The 23880-nt window shown below is 44.2% G+C and overlaps 2 protein-coding genes across 5 annotated transcripts; both read right to left on the reverse strand.

Annotated features, from left to right (window-relative positions):
• Nucleotides 1–198: 198 nt before the first annotated feature.
• Nucleotides 199–4514, reverse strand: cldn23l (claudin 23-like). Of its 4 annotated transcripts, none has more exons than XM_076747886.1 (4): nucleotides 4098–4514; nucleotides 2061–2113; nucleotides 1820–1966; nucleotides 199–1658 (listed from the first exon to the last, which is right to left on the reverse strand). In XM_076747886.1, the coding sequence occupies exons 3-4, from the start codon at nucleotides 1964–1966 to the stop codon at nucleotides 990–992; spliced, it is 816 nt and encodes a 271-aa protein (XP_076604001.1). In that variant the 5' UTR covers nucleotides 2061–2113; nucleotides 4098–4514; the 3' UTR covers nucleotides 199–989. The 4 variants fall into 4 exon arrangements, with proteins under 4 accessions (XP_076604001.1, XP_076604000.1, XP_076604002.1 ...); XM_076747885.1 differs by having other exon boundaries at nucleotides 1820–1971; nucleotides 4098–4513; XM_076747887.1 differs by lacking the exon at nucleotides 4098–4514 and having other exon boundaries at nucleotides 2061–4041.
• Nucleotides 4515–4835: 321 nt separating this feature from the next.
• grhl3 (grainyhead-like transcription factor 3) lies at nucleotides 4836–14019 on the reverse strand. The gene is made up of 15 exons (XM_076748851.1): nucleotides 13882–14019; nucleotides 12251–12425; nucleotides 12091–12152; nucleotides 11035–11305; nucleotides 10677–10916; nucleotides 9895–10006; nucleotides 9668–9762; nucleotides 8970–9128; nucleotides 8755–8824; nucleotides 8513–8637; nucleotides 7652–7677; nucleotides 7455–7540; nucleotides 7257–7342; nucleotides 7029–7093; nucleotides 4836–5881 (listed from the first exon to the last, which is right to left on the reverse strand). Exons 1-15 carry the CDS (start codon nucleotides 13896–13898, stop codon nucleotides 5764–5766), a joined length of 1707 nt encoding a protein of 568 aa, XP_076604966.1. The 5' UTR covers nucleotides 13899–14019; the 3' UTR covers nucleotides 4836–5763.
• Nucleotides 14020–23880: the final 9861 nt, after the last annotated feature.

Consider the following 23880-nt stretch of genomic DNA (forward strand, 5'->3'; position numbering starts at 1 on the left):
CTGTGCAGCACTTGGACAAGCTGTATGAATAACCTCTACATGTATAAGGATTGTGCAAGAGCAATATGATTTTCCTACCTTTATTCTGTAGAGAATTAATTCTATACAGTGTCACATCATTCTCTTTGATTTCTGTTCAGTGAGGTCTTTTTTAAAATTGCTTCAATGACAAAAATACGCACACAGTCCGATATTGTTGAAATGTTTTATTCAATGCAGAATGCGGTGCCAAGTATGAACACACTATAACAAGTTAACACCAACAAATCATTTACAAAGAACAAACAACACCCAGATGTACATCCACCTCCTCAAACACTTGTTTTGTTCTCACTGTTCGTGCTATCAAGTCAGAAATATCACATTCATTAGGCGAAGGCTCCTCAGTGAAGGTATCACAGGAAGATTTAACCTGACAAGCAAAGAAACTGGCAGATTCATAGCCTGCAGTGACTGAATCAAGAAGATATTAACAGCAGATTGGAAATTAAAACAAGATTTTAATGAACAAGTAACATAAACTAGAAAGTACAGGTGAAATTTTACGTGCTAAAACGAGCTTGACCAGTGGCATTTAAACAACTGCTAGTCCACTCCTGAAATTTATCACAACTATTTTACATTTCACAGTTTTGTTCGGACACAGAAAAATGTTTCTTGCTAACAGTACAAAGGCATGACTACACTGTGAAAGGCAGCACAAAGAGACACTTCAGTCATGTTTCACTACATGTCACAGTTAAAGGCAGCGGGAACGTTTCGACCACGATGATCTCAGTGAATCTGTAACAATCTTTATACGCTATGATTCATCACCTTGTATTCTACACCCCAAAGTTCTGTGTAAATCCATCATGTCCATACCTGACATTAGAGTCTATTTATCAGGTAGGAATCAGGAGTTGATTAATTTCATTTGTTGGCAGATTTATTCGCTGATGAGTTGGAAGTGGCCACATGTCCAGATATGTTCACCTTCACTGAATGCTCTAACAGCTGACTTCATACACATCTGTGTCTGGTTTGTTGGTGATCTCCGGACATGAGCTACAGGCGGGGCAGGCAGGTAGCTCTGGGCAGGACGGGCAGGTGGGGCATCGTGGTCGTTTGAAGCTGAACAGCAGAGCGCTGCCTCCCAGCACCTGTAAACACGAGCCTAGCCATCCAAAGTAGAGCGAGCCGGCTGGATGCAGGCTGAGGTGTGGGAACCTGGGGTTGTTGATCCCTTGAATTGGATCTACCACCCCCAGTCTGCCAAGGTTGTGGGTGTACACTGCGAGTGCGGTCAGGCTCAGCAGCCCGGACATCACCACCAGGAGTCCACCTGTAGCTGCGACACCCCTCAGAGGTATGTCTGTCCAACACCGGACCCCGATACATGCCAGGACAATGCCGGTGCCACACAGGAACAATGAAGTCAGGACCAAACCTTGTGCGAGGCGAACCCTCGGGTCTCTCTGGTATGGACCTGCCACAGGCCAGCACTGCTTCAGCTCTGAGTGCTCCACCTGCAGGCAGCTCTCCCAGAGTCCATCAGAGCGCAGGAGGAGCAGCGCCTCCACCGACCCGGACCTGACCCCCGTCCCCTGACCTTTCGCCCCTGACCGAAGAAGCGACCCCGGTCCCGCCATGCCCAGACGTGCCCGTCCCTCTCTCCACTGAGGGGTGATGGCGGCAGTGAAGACAAGGACCAATCCCAAAGGGGCAAAGACAATCCCCATCACCATGGAGGCGGGAGTGTGCATTGTAAGCGGCACAAACCTGATTCTTTCTCAGCTCTCACGACATGCAATTTGTTTTCTGCAAAGATGAAACATACCAGCTGCTTGGTAGCTGTCCTCAAGGTGAGTCTTTTCCAAAAGAAGGAAGACAGTGGCTGCTGCTGCTGCTGCTGCTGCTGCTCCAGACAGAGATGCTTGTTATTATCATATGTCTCTGTGGTGGGACCCCTCAGAGCAGCGCTCATCTATACTGAAAGGACAAGACAACAAGAGAAGGACGATTCACATAGAAGAAAATCCACTCACATTTCGCAAATGTCTCAGAAGTTCATCCCTCACCTCGTCACAGAAGCTGTCCCCTCTTTTCGCGGCAGACTCTTCATCCTAACCGTCTGAGTGAAAGAGAGAGATTCAGATCGAGAGCAGGAGCTCAGTGGAGGTGGAAGCGATGGAGAGAGAGAGACGCTGACAGAGAACAAGGAACAACAGAGGTGTGATATGGAGCGGCAGACGAGCGCTCCAGCAGCTGGAGAGAGCAGGAGGAGGTCTGGCTTCACTGCTCCAGCTGCTGGACAGGGAAAGGCTGATCGGTCGATGCCTGTTTCTGTTGCTAGGATACCATAAGTTGGCCAGTCTCCGCGTGACAGTGAGTGTGTGTGTGTGCGGCTCCATTTATCACAACACGTAGTTAGACTCTTCTCTATACAAGACCTGACTGCCTTGAATACACAAATGTTGGCATTCAGCTGTGCATGTGTGCTTGTGCGTGTGTGTGTGTGGGTGTGGGTGTGTGTTGTTTTGGCTGCTGTTTTTTCCTGACGATTGATGGCCAGCTGTGACCTTGGAAGAATTCACTCGGGTTAGTAATTATGTCAGGCCGGCGTCTGAATGCAGAGCGAGTCCATCTACAGCGTCTCAGCCCGGAGGAGACAGCAGGAATGCCCTCTGGGACGGAGACAAGACAACCTGAAGGTGTGTGTGTGTGTGTGTGTGTGTGTGTGTGTGTGTGTGTTTGTGTGTGTGTGTGACTCACGGAGACAAACTACACACAAACACAAGCAGCAACAACACAAGAGGACAAATAAACACGCACGCACATCAGAGGTGATGCGACGACTTAATGTGGAATCGCACCTTTGGCTTCATTTTCCTCACTTGCCTTCACAAAAATCCTATTTTTTTCCCCCCCAACTTCATGCTTAATACGAAAAACCCAATTTGATGACGAAATACGAGACAAAGTCTGAACTTTCATAAAATCTTTAAGTAAAGACATTTAAAAATGACCATTTGTTGTCTTATATTGGCTCACAATATAAGTTGCAATGACACAGTAAAATTGACTTATTTGTAGCAAGAAAAAAAAAAATCCGTGTTGGACATCAGATAAACTGCATTGGCACAATCCCTGCGCTTAATATGGCCACCAAAACTGGAAACTGGATAAAAGGAACTATCGTCCTTTTTGGACTTTATAATAATAATAATAATAATAATAATAATAATAATAATAATAATAATAATAATAATCTAAGGATCTATTTTGTCAGCTGGATGAGGTATGAAGCGGGAAATGTTGCCTAATTAATGAAAAGATATGTCACCTCTGGAAATGTCACGCGAGGGTTGATGACATTTAGCTTGAGCGGACGGACCAATCACCTTCATTTTCTTGTTATTTATTCTTTAACGGGGGAAATCTCATTTTGAAAGGATCAAACACAAGTAAGCAGATGTCACTCTCAGAACGGACAATAATACGCTGAACATACACGCACAGAATCACCCGACCAGACTAGAATAGAAAAGATTAAATGGAAATTTGCCTCGAGAATCCACGCCTGGATGCTGAATAGATCCACGCGGGCGTATTTTCATAAACACATACCTGTCGTCAAGTGTCACCTGTGTCTGAAATTATACGCCATGTGTTTCCTGCTCTGCTACCAGAATGCTTTGACTTTGTTGACATGATGGGAAACAGAGTCTTCTCTGCAGTCAGCTGCAACATAAAGTCTCCCCTCATTCAAAATGCGATTCATTTTGGCTTGTTTTTGCACACAGGTGTCACATGTTACCTCCGACCAGCAATCATATCAAAGGGTGCGCCTGCCGAGCATTACTTCCTGCCACTGCAATGATTTAAACGCAGTGATCACCAGCTGCTTGATTTGTTTTGAAGTATGCAAACACCTGCAGAGGCTGGTCATGAATCGTAAATGATGAACATACTGGGTGTTATTAATACCCCACACACTTCCTCTCACACACGGGCACATGTCGAGCGAATGTAAACACACACACACACACACACACACACACACACACACACACACACACACATGCAGCACAGACACAGTCCATGCAGTCACTTACCATTCAGGAGGGGCTGTGTGTATCTCACTGCAGATCGCGGGCTGCCTCCCTGCTCTCGCCTGAATGGCGACAACATGTTTCCCTCTCTGGCAGCAGATGGTGCAACCAGCTCTCCATTACTCCCTCTTCTCCTCCTTGCTCCAGCAGCCTCCTCACCTGCCTCTGTCTCTGTTTGCCCTTGTGTCTGTCGCTTATTTTTTGCCTGCTTGCCTTGCTGCCTCCTCTGTGTGTGCGCCTCTGTCTTTGACTGAAGCAGATCTGTGTTATGTCGAGGACAGAGTGCCTCCCTGCTTTTCTCTGTCAGTGTCACCAAATAGGGAAAGGCAGCGAGCTTTCCTATATGCCAAGATGTGTGTGCTCCCTATTTTGGAGGGCACGGAGCTGCTAGGAAATCAAAGTGTGGTTTGTTGTTGTTTGTGTGTTCATCTGCATATAACCCCCCCTCCTTCCTCCTAAAACACACTAAGGCATACATGGAGAAAATAAGAGCAGCCTCTCTCATGCAGATGGGATTCATGCTTTTCTTTGATCTGAAGGGAGAGCTGATTGTTTGCTACACATTTCAAACATGCACGTCACACACACACACAAACACGCAGACGCACACACGGGAAGCATCTCTCATCCTTATCTTTTGTTTGTCCCAGCGATGATTGATCCTGGCAGAGCTGTGAATGGCTCACCTTTGCGTTGGTGTGCGCAATAACAACAAATAGAGACAAAACCTATTATGCGTTTTCTTTATTTTCTTACAAAAGAGGCAAGATATGCTAATACAACCAGAATTGCCATGGTAATATCATGAAATATTACAGGGATACATGTTTGTTTTGAAATGATGCGTAACTTATATAAAGGGAAAAGAATCCTCCGACTTTTTTGCACACACACGTACACACACATACTATGAAAGTCCTCTGGCAGGCCTCAGGGTTTCCAGGAAAACTCTGTGGTTACACCATACAGTCAGGAAATGTCCACAGCTTCAGGCTAAATGACGGCCAATACTAACTCTTGTGTGGTTTTATGGGTGGAAATGTCTAACTTTTTGGTTATGAATCTAACCAAGCGGCGGGCCTTTTTAGTCGTGAAACTAACAGGGACCTACAGCAAGATACTTATGGCGGTGAAAAACAATATGAGTAGGCTGTGGGTGGGTAAACGCACCATTGGGTCTTGTAGAAGAAATGACGAATACATTGAAAGCAGCAAGAATTGCAACCTCTGAAAATGCTGAAAATGAACTGTACACACATCATGCACAGAGCTCTGTAAAAATAGAGAAAATATTGAAATACACAGCAATTTCGTGGAAAAGGGGTCACGACATGCACATGGCGAGTTCATAAAACACTGTCATATTAAAATCTATTTACAGTATGTACAGGCTGTTCATTATAATTGCTCTTACGTTACAATATTAAATTCAAATAACAAAATCATAAGAACAGGGGCGAGTGGTATTTACAAAAAATGAGAAACGGTTTGACTTTTCAACTGAGGTTTGGAAAAACTGGAGATGTCTCTTTAGCTCGGTTCTCCTACTGGTTTTGGTAGTCCACAGCTTATGTCGTCAGTGTTTGGGCAGTGCTTTTAGAGATGGTTCAAAATGGCAGCTGTCATGTCTTACATCCTTCAGTGGCGCAGGTGGCTGTTTGGGTGGTGTTCATACTTCAATAAGAGTGACCTGGAACTGACCGGCGGTGACTTCTGACATCTCAATGAGGAAGGCCGACTGGTTGGTGTAGTGTTCAATGATGTTGTCGTCCATGTTGACGAAAATCCTGAAGAAGAGACAAGCGAAAGCACAAAGGTTAGGAAACAATCTATCAGCGGTGCAGGAAAAGTAGGTTAATCAAAGTTTATTTTTAATAATACAAAAAAAAAACCATCTTCAAAACTAGGACATGAAAAGTGGCTCTAAAACGCGTCTTCTTATAAATCACGTGTGCCATAAGGAGCAGGTCAGGTCACCAGGTTCCCGTTTGGATTAAAACACAAAGTGTCATGTGTTTGGCGGAAGCTTCTCGGCACAAAAACAGTGGCAGTAAATCTCTTGCATCAGTAGGGGTAGTAAATCAGGTCACTGTCCTCCTCCTCCCCGACACTAACACTAACCTTTAAGTCTTTAATGACTAAACTAACCACCACGCTCAGGCATTCTGCCTGCAGGGACAGGGCTGATTGAAGACAAGAGCTAAAGAGGAGGGAGGGAACTGCGGGGAGAATGTAACCCAACCTGTTAGCTTAGCTGCTCCCCCTGAAGTGACGGCTGCCAGCAAGCAGCAGGAAAATCACCTAAAAGGTGTTTCAGTCTCTGTCCGGAGGCCTGATTAACATCTGCCCTCCGATCTCTGTTATTTTACAGGAGGTGACTCAAATTTAGATAATGACTGTGTGAGCGTGTAGCTGTGATGATAACTGCTTTACAAGTGGATCTTTGTGAGTCATCAAGAGAGGAGGTCAACTTTTCATTACCACCTTTTTCCCCATTAATGTTTACAGAAGGAAGTACTCGCACTGGAGCTTTGTGACATGTGACACACGAACCCAAACTCGACGACTCCCTCCACGTTATCAAACCAACTTTTTCCACTACCGAAAAAAACTTCCTGATGTTTCGACGAGGTTATGAAAACATGACGCATCTGCAGGACTTTTGAAATCTTTTCATCCTCCTTCAGTCACCTGTCTTTCTTTTGAAGGAGCTGCCTATTAACACATTCCAGCAGGCCAAGCCAAAAAAACCTACCTACCCAGTCTGTCAACATGAGCTTCTTTAAAACGAGGATGAGATTAAAACCACAAACTAAGCCCTGAATTTATGCACATCTTCTGTGTCAGAGGAACTCCTTCAATCCAACTTGTGTGTTAAGCCGGTTGTATAATGGCAAAGCATTAGGCCCACAGAAGAAACAATGAGACACTCACCCTCTCTTGCATTTTTTGTAGATTTTCCCAATGGTGTCTTTTTGCATACCGTACTTTTCTGAAACCTGAGGAAAAGAATATGAGATGACAGTTAGCATGAGCTCCAGCTGAAAGAAAGGCGATACGCTTGAGAGATACACTAAAGCCAATGCTATGCGAGCGTGGATGCGCGAGTATGCGCGTTTGTTGGGAGGGCGACAACAGAGTGTTTACCAGCGTGTTACTTACAGCTTCTCGTAGGCCTGACAGCGTTGGCGTGTTAAGCATGAGCGCATCAAACACCTCCTCAGCGCCTGTCCTCACATAAAGCAGAACTATTGGGAGGCGAGAGAAGAAGCAAAACATTTAGAGTTAATGACGAGAAAGGCTGATTGACTCACTGTTGATCTTTGCGTGTTTTTTTTAATACTAGATTTTCCTGTGTACCTCTCTGTGGGTCCTCTCTGCGGGCTTGCTTGCTGGGTGGAGAGCTGCTCTGCTCTCGCTCCTGATAGAGCCTCTTCAGAGAACTCCTGGGCAAACAGAGCAGACGCTCACATTAGACTAACACGAACCACTTTGTGTTTTCTATTGGGAAATAAGCAGCTGCGATGGCTGTTAATGTGTTCATTATCTGTGCTTACCTGTCGATCTCGTCCAAGGGAGGGGCCTGGAGAAAGAGAGAGATCTGATTAGACACCACTCAACTGATAAAAAGCATTGCTTAATGTCCCCCTTCCCACCATTGTCTGTCTGCGCAATGCCTTCAAAAAGGAATTTTATCATTACTTTGAGGCTGCGTTTCCCATAACCTTTAACAGAACCACGTAAGCGTGGACACTGATGGAGAGACAGCGATAGAGCCGTCCCACGCTTTATCATACTGGCCAATCGCAGACGTTTTCTGCCTTGGCCAGTCACAACAGACTGTGTGAGATTGCTTTATTAAGCCATTTTGGAAGTGCTTAGATTTTTTTCCCTTCAGCTTGACCTCACTGTAAATCCGGGAAGTTGGGGGATTTTTCTTCTCCACACACACACACACACACACACTCATATTGTATCTAGGCTGCATGGTGTGGGAAAACTGGCCTGTCTGAACAGCACTCTCGCCTCACTGTTTTTGTGTGTGTGTGAGAGTAAAAGAGAGCATGAGGGTGGTGAAATACAGTATGTCAGGTGTCTGTGTGCTGTTGCAGCAGGTGTGTGTGTTTACGCGTGAGCCCCCATAGCTTAATCTCAGTGTCAGTAGCTGTAGCGGCTTGTACATGTGCCTGGTTTCGACTCCAATTAGCTCATCTGATGTTTCGCCTCACTCTGGCTGACACTATATCCTCCCCTTCCCAGCCCACTTTTCCCACTACATACTTTCCCACAGTTTTTTTTTTTTTCCCTGCCTCTCTCACGCCTGCAGGGATTGAGGGGTCGGGAACATGACTCACTCAACACAGGAGGCAAGGAGACTCAACAGGAATAATAATATAATTAAAGGAGGGGGGGCCTACCATGCGCTGTAAGGAAGAGATGTGCGTTTCTGGAATGAAGAGAACTGGCTGGGTGACGTGGTCCTCCAGGGTTTGGAAGAAGGTGCAGTCACTGCCCATGGAGCTGCTCACTAAAGACTTGTTGGCTGGAGACAAAAGCAGGAAGGTCCACAGTGTTATAATACGCTCCCTGAGGGCTGCTTGCTGTAATGCATAACAGAGGATGAATCTTTAAAGTAACGCTGTGTGTTTGCAGGACTCACTGTTAGCATCGTTCTTTCCCCTCCTTTTGCTTCTCTTCCTCTCCTCATCGCGCATCTTCCTCTCTGCACCCTGAGGACAATCACACAGGTTCAATTTTTGACTGTGACTCAACAAACGCCATTTTTGTGTGTGTGTGTGTGTGTGTGTGTGTGTGTGTGTGTGTGTGTGTGTGTGTGTGTGCGTGAAAGAAAATTAGGCAACACAAGTGATTTACCTTATCACAGAAAATCTTGACCTGGCACGCAGCTCTGTGAATGAGCTGGTTGGCTCCTGAGCTGAAGTCGTAAGTGTCGATCTGGATGTTCAGAGGCAGGCCTTTCACCCCCTTCTGAGAGGAGAAGTCTGTGCTCAGGGAGTTGATGCCAATGTACACCTGTGGAGGAACAGGAGTGGGGATTTTAAGTGCCGGCATCATGTGTTTGCACAGTTGATTCCCCATAGACATGATGACAGTGAAAACACAGGAAGAAGCTGGGGCCGTTCACAACATGTTTGCATGTTTCAGAGTGATTTGTTTTAGAAGTGGATAATGATAGCTTGTTGTTTTAACACCTGCTGCTCCCTCTGCGTGTGTCTCAGGCCTCTCTATCCTCACACTTTCTGCCGAAAACCTCGCTCCTTCCTGCTTCTCTCCACCTGCAGCAGGTTTGGTGGCCCCACCTCGACGCCTTTGGGCCACAGAGCAGATCGAATGAGCCGTCGCGGCTCTCGCCCGCTGTGGTGACAGGAGCCTCGGGGCCAAACACATTTCTGGGATTCCTCCCCTCCCTCCTCAGCCACTCCTTCTCTCTCCACCTCCCTTTTCTACCTTTCCTCTCCTTTCTTATAAACCTTCCACCTGCTCTGCCTTCCAGCCTCACAGAACCACATTATATAAAAATATCAACACATTTTTGTTTCATATGTTTTTACCTTGGCCTCTTCATTGGGGTTCCAGACGAAGGAGAGAGCGTTGAATGCCACCTCCTCTATGTCGCTAATGCCACTGAATACTTCTTTGTAGTCAGCTATAACAGAAAAATAAATTTTTAATCTTTTTTTCTTGATGAAATTCTTCCACTTTCATGCCCTTGGTGCACCTGCCCGTGCACAGGTGCACGGCGGCTGTGCATGTGTTTGTTTGAGTGTGAAGAGCATACCGATGTCAATGACCCTCTGCTTGGCGGTTGGCTGACGCGCATGCCAGTGATTCCAAAAGCGGAGCTGCATTTCTGGGCTCTTGTCATTCTCAAACACAGCCATCACTACTGTCTGAAGTGGAGAAAGAAAGGTGACAGAAAAGCAGAGAATTAGGTACGTTTGTGAGGCCCAGTGTGATTCTTTCACCAGCCTCCATTTCCAAGAACTCTCCTTTAAAAGCATTTCATTTGTCACTCCAAATCCCCCCTTTCTCCTCACATTGTCATCACTTATTTGCAGTGAGCGGGTGTGTGTTTGTGTATATTCTTATCCTCCGATGTGCTTGACAAAGGAAAGGGTTGTCACTTATGTTTTAAAGCCACACTACACCTCCCCCTCCTTTTTCACTACTACTTTTTCCACTTGTGTCAGATCAGACAAACGGTGGTGAGCAGAGCCTCGCTGCACTCTGCCCTCATTACACCACTGTAGGAATAATTATACAGGGCAGGTCGCTGTCACTTTAATGGTAACAGCCCAGTGTGCCGAGTGTCAGCAGGGAATTAGTCAGTCCTTTCTAAGCTGGCTCCAAGGGAGGGACAGATATTTGGGAAGGGTTGGCTCGATGGCACGCAAAGAATTTATGTATTCATGAGCCAATGAAAAAAGCCTGAAGGGAAGGATGGATATAATTTTTTTTTTACATAACCACCAAGCACAAAAAACAAAAACAAGAACCATTGTTATCATCATCAGAATGATTTCCTTGCTTTCCTTCCTGATGATGTCTAGCGTGACTCACCTTGACTTTGGTGGTGTTGAGGCAGGCGCTGCTGTCCACTCCATGGAGTGTGATAGGGTAGAACTGGCCCTTGTTCAGGTAGACCATGGGCAGCTCGTTGGACTTGTAAGGAGAAGCCAGAGGAGCTCCGAGGGAAAACTGGAAATCACTCCTGAATCTCTCTGGCGGGGAGCCGGTGTAGGAGCCAGAGTAGACCGGGCTGGACTGGTCCTCGGGGAAGGGATCACTGTAGGGAAGAGTCTGAAATCCACAGAAGGGCATTTGTTAATAAAAAGAGGAAAAGGCCTAAAGACTGAAATGCCAAGCTGAAGACTAGCTGGACAGGAAGCAGGGCTCAGCTTTCCACCAGTAAACATACCTCAGTGTTGGCGTCGGGGAAAGCACCGGGCTCTGGCCACTTCTGCAGCAGGGAGTCAAAGATGATGTTGAGCTCCTGCTTGTCGTACGTGTCCGCTACGACGCTGGTCAGGGTGGCGTAGGTGTCTGAGGTGGTGGGAACAGAGATGGGCAGGGAGGTGTTCTGCTTGGATCCCAAAACCTCTTGAGGATGGCTTAAGGGAATGTTGTCAGAGAGGATCTTCATGACGTTGGCGGACGCCTCCAGTGAAGTGTAGTCATTCGTGTTGGTCCTGGTGGGGTGGAGAGAAAAGAAGAAATAGAGGAAGAAGAGGGCTGATTAATTACAAGAGGAAAGCAACTTTTGTGAGGTCACCATGACTCGGTAACACCCCGCCCATGCAGGTACAAAGAGATCAAGGAAACAAACAACCTTAGAGTGACTAACTGTAGTGCGTCTTAAACACTACAGAAGCCTGCAGACTACCTGTGCAAATAAATGTCAGCAAGAGCACTTCAAGTGTCTCAGCTCCCTCAGCACACACAGCTACTGCGATGTGAACTCGCAGACAGACAGTTTGAGTCAGGGTGGCTGATATTTGTCTGTTAATCCACCTTTTTTTCTTCTCTCTGTTTGAGTTTCTCTGTTTAAGATGTTTGAGGGGACAACACTGTGCCCCAACAATGGCCATTTCTCACCCACCTAACAAGAAGTAGGAATGGAGGCAGAGATGATGATGGAGAGAGGGTGGATGGATGGAGGGTCTGGGGAGGTAAACAATAATCCCTCTGACTGTGTTTGATTTGAGGATTACCCGCTCACCTGTTTATGACCTCCCAAAGCCCTGCCTTTCTCTTTCTGTAGTAACTCTCGGTAGTGCATTTTATTCTGTCACACAGCAGCAGTGATGGAAATAAAATATTCAATTTCTGAATCATGCAGCTTCTCCCAGACATGATGAACATTTTTGCCATTTTTATGATGATTTTGAATCCAGCCCGATTCACAGGGAAAACATAGGAATGATCTTAGAGCAGCTGTAAACTGTTTGATGAACACCTGGAGGATGTGTCTTACCTCTCTGGTTTACAGATGTTGCCAGAGCGGTTGCAGGCAGAAAGCTTCTGCTCTTTCTGGTTCTGGAAAAATAAATAAAACAAAGAAGGCGGTCAGTGTGAGAAATTCTGAATTAATCTTGGGCTCTGTTTCTCATTGCCACTGATTCCACAGTATCTACCTTGCACTGTTCATAAAGCATGGTTATGGCTGCCAGGTCATCTCCTGGGTGGAGTCTGGGTTTGGGGTGGGTCGACTCGGGGACGGGGCTATCCAGGTAGGACCAGGAGTCCATAATGTGGTTAGTGTAACGGTTATAGTTGAAGTTCTCGCTCTGAAAGACCAGTCCCAGAGTCCTACAGAGAGGAGGAAAGAGTTGAGAGTGACGGGTTAGACAGACAAATCAAAATAAACACAGAATAAAAGGTCCAATTCTGGAATGATGCAGTGGTCCAAAAGAAAAAAAAAAAGTACTGAAGCATCTGAAATATTTGAGTTTAAGAGCAGGACCTGAACCTCAGGGCACCGCACATACTTGCCCCTGAGCATAAAGGGTTTCGATTGCAAAACCACAGAGTTGACTAATACCCCTCAGAAGCAGTGGTGTCAAAAAGGTTTAAAAAGCAAAGGGCCACCCACTAATAACCCCCCCCCACACACACACACACACACCACTTCCCCCCAACATACACACACATACAGTATAAACTCACATATTTCCATAGATCTCAAAAGAGATGACAAGATTCTCTTACAAAATAAACAGAAACCTACAACTGTCACTGAGGTGAGCTCTGGTTTTCCATATCACTTGTCAATAAAAGAAATGAAGTCTGGGATTCTGAGGATTGGATTTGTTTGGAGAGACTCGCAGTGACATTGGATTGTAAATATCCCGCCTACCAGGATAAGCCCCCTCAGGAGTTGGCCTGAAGTAGCTAATGAACAAATAGCTGCAGTTTACTCTGGATAAACAGCTAATTAAATGTGCTGACGGGAGGAGAAAGACCACATGTGTTCACGACCACAACAGAACTGGAGCTTAAGGAGAAATCCAGCGATTTCTCACGGGGATTAACTGGATTCCAACACCACACCTGGAAAACTACAAACACTGTGTTCGCGCATGGAAAACCGTACTTTCTAACTCGTGTTTTGATGCCAGATTACAGCCTCACTTTATGTCTGTTTGCTTGATATTTCAGCTACATCAAAAAATACCCAAACAAAACTCATACACCTGCTCTAAGATGCACCTGTCTCTCCCTCTCAAACGCAGCGCTAAACACCACCCATTAGCTGCTCTCCAGTTCCCACTAAAACCAGCCGAGTGCAGATGTTTTTGGGGGTGGGGGGGCTCGTGTCTAGGGTTTCTCCATTATGTAATTCAATGCATTACATGCTGTCATTGCCCTCTGTCTCTGTCTAACACCTCAAGAGGAGATTCTTATTTCCTGGTGTCCTTTTGTGCTCTGTGGCCCCCCAGGTTAGGCACAACACAAGCCGAAACAGACCCGCTACAACCACAGACCCAGCTGTGTGTGTGTGTGTGTGTGTTTGCTAAAACTATCCATATCAATTTCTCCTGCAAACCAACCCTTAAAAACAGGGATCTTCACATGGGGGTCTCATTGCAAACAGGATAAAGAGCGGTTTCTGACCCCCACATTAGAGTCTAACATGAACTATTAACTGCATTACACAAAGGCTAAATCAGAATGTATTGTACTGTGGACAAAAGCACATTTTTTGGGGAAAAGGAATCTGCACATTTTAAGCCACAATAGGAAAAGAAATCCTCACAAAACTTACTCAGTCTCTTTGGTCATGTCTCCAGTCCAAGTCAGCCGGAATAGTTTCCTTTAATGTCAACTTCTTGGGTTTGTGTGTGCTTCTCTCTCCGTGTCAGTGAGCGTGATCAGTCTAGCAGAGGGTGAGTGGTGACACACAGATGAGTCAAGTGTTGTGATTCCCTCTGAACGGGGCCCAGATTTATTTCATTCCAGCAAAGAGTTCCCTCTCCTCTCTGATTGGCTGAGAGGACTGAAACAGGTGTCTGATAGGACAGGTGTAGGATCATTAACTCTTCCCAGGCTGGAGAGAAACTGGCTTGCATGTGTTTGAATGTGTGCAGCCAAGAGGACACTTTGCAAGACAATCTAAGGCAGGAGTGTTTTGAATCTCATTATACTGCTGGATAAAAGGGCGAGATTGGAGATCCCAGAGGTGTGAAAAGTTTGGTAATAACCTGGAACTCGGCTTTAATGTGTTAATAGATTTCCAGTATCATTTTTCACTCTCCCCCTTTATTTCCATGTCGTGCACAAGTTTTGGTTTCTTTATTTTCGGAGGATCAAAGATGCAAAAATGGATCCTTTAGTGTTGGTGTCAAAGCTCCTGAGAGGAGGTGGGTTTGGATTTTAAAATGAAGATTTGTCAGCCAAATTACAGTGGAAAAGTGACAAGATTTAAAAATGAGTACGTTTAGGATTAAAAAAACATAAAAGCACATATGGTTATTTATGCCAGTTTTTTAAATGTTCTGTGAAAATTTGCTTTTTAATCCTTTTTAAATCCATATATTTGAATTTACACAGTAAGATATGCATCAGAGTTTCTCTCTAATTTTGATACAAACCAATAAATGAATAAAACCAAAAACAATAAATTCATTGTCAAATAAATATATACAAGTTTAAAGAAACATTTCTGAATTTTTTTCAACACAAATCACATGTGCAAAATTAAAGTCAAATTAAAACCAGTTAAACTGTTAATTTGCAAGTAATCCTTAAGTAAAAGAAGTAATACCACAATTTAAATTATTATGTATCATATATACGATATCACTGGATCATTACTGTTATAGGTGTGATTATACCTACAGTAAGTAACAATTTAATCTTCCAACTGGTCCAACTGGAGAACATTTTAATTATTTTATATAATGTTTGGCATTTTGATCTGTAACAATAAATCTGATTTTGTTTGATGTAAAAAACAAAATGTGTTTGTAAAGTAACAGCAGCTCTCAGAAAAATTGTTTCAAGCTCAGTATTTCCCTCTGAAATGTAGTGAAGCAGAAAGTACTTCAGTCAATCACATGTACCTCAAGGTTTTTCTATGTACAGTACTTGAGCAAATGTTTTAAATCACTCTCCACATTTGAAATTCACTAACATCAGAATAAAATTGATGTTGACTCTTTCCATGACCAGCAAAATAATTTAACTCTTTCTGCCAAAATATTTTTAACCAATAACACATATTTTGTCTGATAAACAAGTTAATTCAGCGACTACTTAATGCATTTTTGACTGCATGTGGAAGCAGTATTTAATGCAGTACACAAACCCTGGAAATGAGCAGAGGCTGATGTATACATGAAGAAATGCTCACTTTCACAATGACTTTACAGTAAAGCAGAGCACACGCACACACACACTTGCTAACAAACAAAGCCACAGCTCACAACTCATGCTACCAGGAACCCAAATGCAGTGAAGCTTGGAAGGTCTTCGTGTCATTCAGGGATATCATCTTCCACCCACACACTTACACAAACACACACGCAGTAATATGTGTGTATAATTGCATGGGGCTGTTTATCTGTTCATTTGTGTGTGTGTGTGTGTGTGTGTGTGTGTGTGTGTGTGTGTGTGTGTGTGTGTGTGAGCACCTCTGGCGGCTGACACCTGAGGGAATCTGGCGTGGTAACACACAAGGGTGCGTGCTGTTGCCCACACACTCACACACACCCTTGTAGAGAAACACACACACACATAGAGACAGAGGCCCAAGGGCAAGTTGGCATCAGGTCCAAAGAGAAAGAGAAAGAAGGACGACTTCTCTGCGGATGGCACACCTTCATTATACAGTCTAAGCCCTGGAAGAGCATCTACACAATCAAACTTAATTAAAGTCATTCCAGTTAAAGCTCCATCCTTGTTTATGACACCTTCCAAATGTGGTTGATTAAAAATTGGTTTCCAGCCTGATTACACCAGCTTGTGCATATTCTTTACCAAACATCTCATTCATAATATAGAAACTGTAGAAGCATAGGTCATAAAAGAGGGAGAGAAGAAGTGAACAGCGGATGGATGTGGACCCACGAAGCCACCAGCCTCTCTTTTCATCAGCTCGGTTAGGGTGTGAACGCTCTCTCTCGCCTGCGGTTTCTTTCTCTCTCACCCACCCTGTCCTTCATTAGCGCTGTGAAATTACCACTTCAAAATGTTAAGCTCTTTTGTTCTCACTTCAGTCTCTTCCCCTGTTTCTCTCTCTGCACTTCAACCGCAGGCCAAATCCCAGAAGGCCCCGACGCACACATCTAAACGCCAGCCACATCCTCTGACACGCTCTGGGTGGATGTAAGGAAAGTTTCACTGTATTTTCAACAGAATAAACAGCTCTGAAATGTGCAATGAAGCAACTTCTAAATTCTTTACTGTCAAGGTGGGCAGCAAGTTCTACACGATAGTCCAAAAAAATTATAAAAGAGAAGAAATGTGCATTTAATCATGAGACATTTTATAGTAATTGCTGAAGATTAGTGAATTAAAGTGTTCTGGGGGAAAAAAATGACATAATTTGGTGCTGGCAAGAGCACAGCAGGTCAGCTCAACATGCAAATACTTTTAAAAAAAAGACAGTGAGTCAAGCCAACAAGCCAACATATATGGAGGATAAAGTTTCCAATATTAAGTGAACCGGAATCAGAACAAGAATCTGCTTTATTGGCCGAGTATGTGTGTAGATACAAGGAATGTGACTCTGGTTTAAATGCTGCACTTAGTGTGCTTGCAAAGGAAAAAAAGGCCATACAGCTCAACAAGGACAATAAAAAAAGACTGATGAATAATAAATTAATGTTTATTTGGGTTAAACTGACCAGAGAGTGCTATTTTCTCTATAATTACCACTAAATCACATAGTTCTTTGCAGGAAACTTCCAAGACATCAATTAATAAAACATGCTCATATGATATTTTCATGTTTTAAATAATCCCAGACGTCTTCCTCTATCTCTGCAGGAAGGCGAGCTCTCAAGAGGGGAAGTCAGTTTCTGCTGGGAGTCTGTTGGCTTTCATAACGCTCAGGTAGAATCACCTTAAGAAAATGAACCTTTGCTCAAGACTGGTCTGAGTAAAGTTCTATCAGCCTATCTTCAAAGTCTCTTCTGTTTTGAACTGTCACGTTGTGTAAAAGTGTCAGCGGCCTCATAGAGACCCGATGGGGCGGGAACGATGGGGAAACAGAAGATGGATCGATGTCACAAGATGTTCAAACGGCTGCCTTTCATGCCTTGAAACTCCCCCTCGGAGTAAGAAACCAAGACCCAAGTGTCCTGCTGCTTCCGTCTGTTGTGTGTGATTGTTTAGTGTGTGTGTGTGTGTGTGTGTGTGTGTGTGTGAGGATGCAGCCATGCATGGTGGCATACAAACAGACATCAGCACTGGCTCTACGCACCACTGCTGCTGAGGAGGGGCTCTCTCACCACCTTTCTCCTCCCACTCTCTCTTCTCTTTTTCCTGTCTCCCACTTGCTCCTCCTTTCACCTTCTCTTCCTGCTCCTCCTTTCCCTTAAGACTGTTTAACCACTAAACCCTATCCTGCTCTTACTGCTTGAGAACATTTTATCCCCTAAACATAATGATCATGCAAATTTACGCTCTTAAACTGCGGCGAATGAGTCACACCAGGTGAAGAAACTAATGAAAAGAGAAGCTAATTCTTTTGTTCTGCGCCTGATCTTTCTCATCAACCCCTATCTCTCCATCTTGTTCTCTATCTCGCCATCTGCTCTACAGCCAGGTTTGTCATGGAGGAATGTATGCTGAGGGTTGACAGAGATATAAGGAGCCTGGGGCGTGTTACTCTCTATCTGCTCCTCATACTGGGAAACCAGCGACTGGTGCACCTGTTACCATAAAGCCTCGACACGTGTACTTTTCCACTTTTTCCCAATCTTCCTCAATTGCTTTCGTTTCCCGCCCTTTCCCGCTATGTACTGCTAGACCTTCACTTTAACTAAGAGTGGCGTGTAAATGCATGCAGTGTCTCTTGTTATATATATTTCACGTATCTGACAAGAATCAAAATTCCATGTTTGAACTGTGCTGAGGATCCATATTGTCCAAATGTTGCTGCAGCATCATCAGCTCTTAAATGCTTTTATTGTGAAGTAGCATTTAGCAGGAGGAGATGGAGTTCACACACAGATGGAGCAAATCAGAAAATGATTGCGTTCCTGTTTGTTAGATAAAGGCAAAAACTACGACTTAGAAGTACAGCGTCTCAGCATCAGATCTTGTGTATTGCAGGTGTAAGTATCAACTAAATGCATTTACTCTCTCTTATCCAGACATGTTATTTCTTTAAGTCATATTTTCTTTTTGAAGTGGAAGTTAGGTTTCATTTTTCATAATTCCAGAGCCACACCTTATTCTTTCTTCTGCTCTGATCATTTGGCTCTCATTGCTGTGATGCTATTTGCTATCATTCAGATTCAGTCTGTGCAGACATGCTTTGAGCATGACAGACTTTGGTATGCTAAACCAAATAATGCTTGTGAGTCCTTTGCTGGGTGGTAAAATCTTCTTCAGAGTGTGTGTGTGTGCATGTGTGCTTGATGTTTTTAGGCCACTGTGTGCAGCTAGTGTATTAATGTGTGTGTTTGCATGATTCGTTGACCTCAGCCAGGTGCTCTGACCTCCTCTGAGCTCTGATACCGAGGTGAATAGTGAGACCTCTTCAGCAGAATCCTGCTGTCACTTTGTTTGGCCTGGACTATGAGAGGCACCAAGAGTCTGGAAAGAACCCCACACCTTCTCAGCCCCACTCCTTTTAATACTCCCCCCACACACACACACACAAGCACCCAGCAGCAGCCACTCCCAGAAACTCCACATTGACCCGAGTGAGAGATCAGGGCTTGGGGGAGGACAGGAGGGGGGGTTGAGTATAAGAATGGAGGAAGAATTGAGAGTGAGAAGGTGTCAGTAAGAATATGAAAAAGCAGCATGTTGATGGTAATGTTGACAGGGATGGAACAGGAGACAAAATGGGGAGGTGACAGGAAGGTAAACCATAGTTAGGAGCTCTAGAAGTCACTTCAAGGTTTAAGCACTGACATTTACATGTTAGCTATCGGACACCACACACCTGAGGCAAGGAGACGCTGCAGAGGAGAATATTGCGTTGCTCAATGAGAATGCATTTCTCTGAGCACTGCTTAGGGGCGAGTGTGTTGATGAAGTAGGTACTGTACAAGGGGAATTTACAGGCAACAAAATGAGGAGTGTAGTTCCTGCAATTTCATCAAATTAGCACAATGTCATAAAACACAAAAGGATGCCTGGTGCATCCATAAAAGAAATGCAGGAAGGGAAAATTACTGCAAATGATTACTGTGTCTGACATAGAAATAAAGCAGTGTGTTTACCTGCAACTGATAATCCAGGTATTAACTCCCTGAAGATTTTTACAGCTCAAAAAAAGGTTAAACAGAATGTTAATCACCAGGCCAGACCAAAGTTGTTTACACGCCTAAGACTAGCTTAGCTCGTGTCCCACATGAGCAAATGCATTGACAGTGTGTACATCTCTTTAAGCAAAGAAGATTTATGCTTGCTAAGACACGTGATGAAATTTTGCCCAGGAAAAAGGTGCCTGAGCTTTTGATCGTGCAGGAGCAAACATCTCAGCTTCTCACCGAACAGTTAAAAGTTCAGCAGGGTGACTCAGGTGGAATCTTTCAGGTGTTTTTCTACTGCAAGGTTAGCATGCAGGCCCCTTTCCAAGCAGACTGAGAGGATCCATTTGTTTAAGACAGTGGAAAATCTGTTGGTATTTGCAGTCTCTGCCGTGTTTGTTAAGAGTGACTCCTCTTTCATTTCGTTCTCAGACTCTGCTTTTGTTTTTTGGAGGGGACCGGTATGAACACAATTGAAAGAGCCAGTAAGCTAACAACACGTGTGGAATGACACATGAACGCTGAAGGTTGCACACACATAGATCTGCAATTACGTACATATGCAAACTTTCTCGCTTTCTTTCTCTGTAATATAAACATGACGTCTCCAAGCATACACACTTGCGCAGCGACAGACACACACACAGACAAAAGTGGTAGATACAGACAGGCGATAATCTTGTCTGTCACACAATCTGTGCATCACCTGCCATATCAAAGATCAGACAAATTAATGAGGTAATGTCAGTCAGAGGGAAACAGCTGCCAAGAAACTCAAGGAGCGTCGAGATTTAAAGAAACGTTGTCTCTGATAGAATATTGAAATGGGAGTTGAAACTGGCAACATCTGATATTTGAAAACAGATCATGGGTAAACTGAAATCCTAGAGGTGTGTGAGTGTGTTTACATTTTTAATGAAGGCTGCAACAGGTTGACAGGTGAGATCCAACACCCATCATCGGAGTCTGGAACCAAAAACCGCACTGCACCCATATGGACCAAAACCACTGAGAGGAGAATTAGATGAGGACGTCTAGGTTGCAGTTAAGTTACAACATCAAGATTCAAAAGTGAAACTAAATGCTCATGTTACAGCAGGACACACACACACACACACACACACACACACACACACACACACACACACACAGCTGCTTTATGGTGTTTAGGCTACTGATTGTGGTCCCACCCAAACAGAGAGCAGGTATTGGGCTCATCTCCATATCAGGTTTCATTCTGGACCCCTCAGGCCAGAGGTGGGTGCAGCTTCGCTCCATCGTCACCTTCCTCGAGGACACTCTTATCTGCAGCACCTCCAGAGAAATGTGCTGAGAGTCACTCTGGCCTGGGTTGATGGAACATTGCCAGACTGCTTCACAGAGGACACATATAACCATAAAATCTAATGTGAATTTAAGAGTTCTTGTAATTGTGTGCAAACTTTAGAGCAGCTCAGTGCTCTTTTAATTAAAGGGCCTAACCGATGGTTTTGCAAGTTTTCACCCATTAAAAGATTAGTCAGAGGTTTTAGTAAATATGCTTAAGCGTTTTCTTAGCAAGAGTACATGAGAAAATTGATACCACTCTCATTTATGTTAAATATGAAGCTGCAGCCAGCAGCTCATTAGCTTAGCTTAGCATAAAACTGTAACAGCTAGCCTGGCTCTGTTCAAAGGTAACAAAATCCTCCTACCAGCACCTCTAAATGCCACTGATTAGCTTGCTTAATTCATATGAAAACAAAGTGTAGAAACAACAAGTTTTAATTCAACAGTGGATTTTTGTGCCAGACAATTTCTTTTGTGGTGTGGACCAGTAGAACCAGGACAGAGTCAGGATGGTACTGGCCAAGAAATAGTCCAACACATAAACTATAACTTCTGATTTTTACAACATACCACATGATAATTAGTGAGCTTTAGAGGTGCTGGTGGGCTTCATGCTGGATTGTGTCACCTTTGGACTGAACCAGGCTGGCTGTTTCTCTATTTCAACATGCTAAGTTAAGCTAACCGGCTAAGTGCTAACAGGGCAACTGCACGCTTATTCACTTTCTTTCTGATGGGAAGATCTAAAACTTTGGAGGGACTGATTGCCTTTGAACATAAGCAGGCTACCTGTTACCGTTTCCAAACTTTATGCCAAGCTAAGCTAACTGGCTGCTGGATATACCTTCAGATTTACTGGTAACAGCATTCTCATATGACTCTATGCAAAAATAATAAGCATATTTTTGGATATTCATAGAGCTGACCATTCTCCAAACAATGCCATAATTTGCACATTACAGAAACAAAGCAAGCTTCTAGGCCTATGTGTTGACTATCTTACTGTACTGTACCACCAGACAGAACATGGGCCAAATTCACTAAAATTTTCATGCAAAGTTAATGGAAAGCTTCTAATGACTTTACTTAAGATCTATGCCTTGGAGTATGGTCACAATGTTGGTATAGTTAATGGGCTATAGCATTTAAAGTAACCTGTTTATAAAGACAAGCATTCCATAAAACACATCCATCTCACTGTCACTCAAAAATCTATCATAAAACCCTGCTCAAGTAGTCTTCAGCTGTCCGCCTGCCAGCTCAGGTGACATTATGAGTGAAAAGGGAATTTGGCCAACAAGACACAACGACGCATCAAACATGGCATCATTAGTACTTTTAACGCATAATGAACATCTGCCAGGTGAGCTCCCTCTGTCCCCGTAGCCTCAGGCTCTCGACACCCTGGAGAAAAGCCGAGCCTGATATTTTGGCGAAAATTTCCTGCAGGCGGTAACTCTACACGCAGGCGGTGTGGGTTCAGAGGAGATACAGTACAGCTCATATTCTCCACAAAGAGACAACAATGCAACAATCTGCTCTTTATCTGCATGGAATGGTTGGCTGTTGCAATTAAAAGACAAAATGTTCCCTGATGTTTCAGTCATTTGTATGAGTCAAATGTTGCTGCGTGATTTTACAGGGTGTGTGCCTGTAGTTGTGTACGTTTATGCAATCTGTCCCATGTCAGCATGCAGTATCAGTGTGCATACAGGCATGGATGTTCACTTGCGGGTCAAAGTCGGGTGGAAACTGAGGAGGATGAGGGCAGTGGTGAGGATGTGTGTCTGGGAAATGACACTCAATCAGGCATGAGTGCAGGTTCGATCAATTACCACTCTTAAACGAAGCAGGAAACATTTCTCTACACATCCTCGCCTTCCCCTGACGATAAATATCTCTCTCTTCCACCCTCCCGTCACCTCTTCCTTCCCCTCCTCCTCCACCTCCTCCTTCTTCTCCTCATCCACCCATCATCCCTCTCTGTCCTTCTTTTTCTATGGATGAGTGCTGATATTCCCGTGGGATAGTGGAGGAGGAGAGCTTTCCAGGGCCTGTTGCTTCATCATCCCAAATAAAGCAGGGAACATGTTCAGACCACCTCACCTTGGGCTCAGCGATGAAACCCTCAGACAGATTTTTTTTTGCAGGCATGCCCTCCTTGTATACACATTACCTTTTTTTAATGACTCTGTCTTACACTTGTTCATTGTCTCTCTCCTGGCAACACTCCCTTCTTTCGCTCTGCATCTTCTTCTTTCTATGTCACATTTATTGATTGTTTATTGTCTTTCTGCGTCTTGTGCAGTCTGTTAATGCTGTAACTTACACTCCAAACTGAGGAAATGGGTGTAAATATCAACTTCTCATCTACATTGATTTTCTTCTCCATATATATTTTCATCTCAAAATACCAGTATAAATATTGAGAAAAACTGCTCACACTGACTTTCACCCAGCGAGCTCTGATTAGAGGGAAGAGAAAATTTTCCATGTTCACCCGTGATACTTCCCCATAATCTATTTCTCTCTCTCTCTCCCTCCCTTTTCCTTTCTTCGTCTCGCACCCAGTTTCAGTCTACATGTCTCGGCTCGTCTGAGGTTTAGAGGAACCACGCACTCCTTTTCTCCTCAATCCTCTGGAACAATTACAGCGTGTCCTGCTCAAGGACCGCAGCAGGGCGCGTCCCATCGCACACGGAGTAACAAGGAAGGCTGACGTAGTGGTGCGCAATCCCCGTGACCTCTAGGCTTGATCCACCAAGTCTGTTACACAGAGATACATTCATCAGTTTTTCACTGTAATAAACTACCTGCTTGGCTGTTATTTAATCCCGTGGGGATTTATTACAGTAATTTTCTATTTAGGTCAAAAGTTCACAGCTGTTGAGTCAGAAATCTTTTTTCTTTACTCTTTATTTGTTCTACTAAATTTTATTTTGTCTTGATTTTTGTAGGAGGCCCAGACTCAAATAGCTATGGCTGCTAAGAGTTGGTTTGTGCAA

Source organism: Chaetodon auriga, chromosome 14 (genome assembly GCF_051107435.1).
Source record: "Chaetodon auriga isolate fChaAug3 chromosome 14, fChaAug3.hap1, whole genome shotgun sequence".
Classification (NCBI taxonomy): Eukaryota; Metazoa; Chordata; class Actinopteri; order Chaetodontiformes; family Chaetodontidae; genus Chaetodon; species Chaetodon auriga.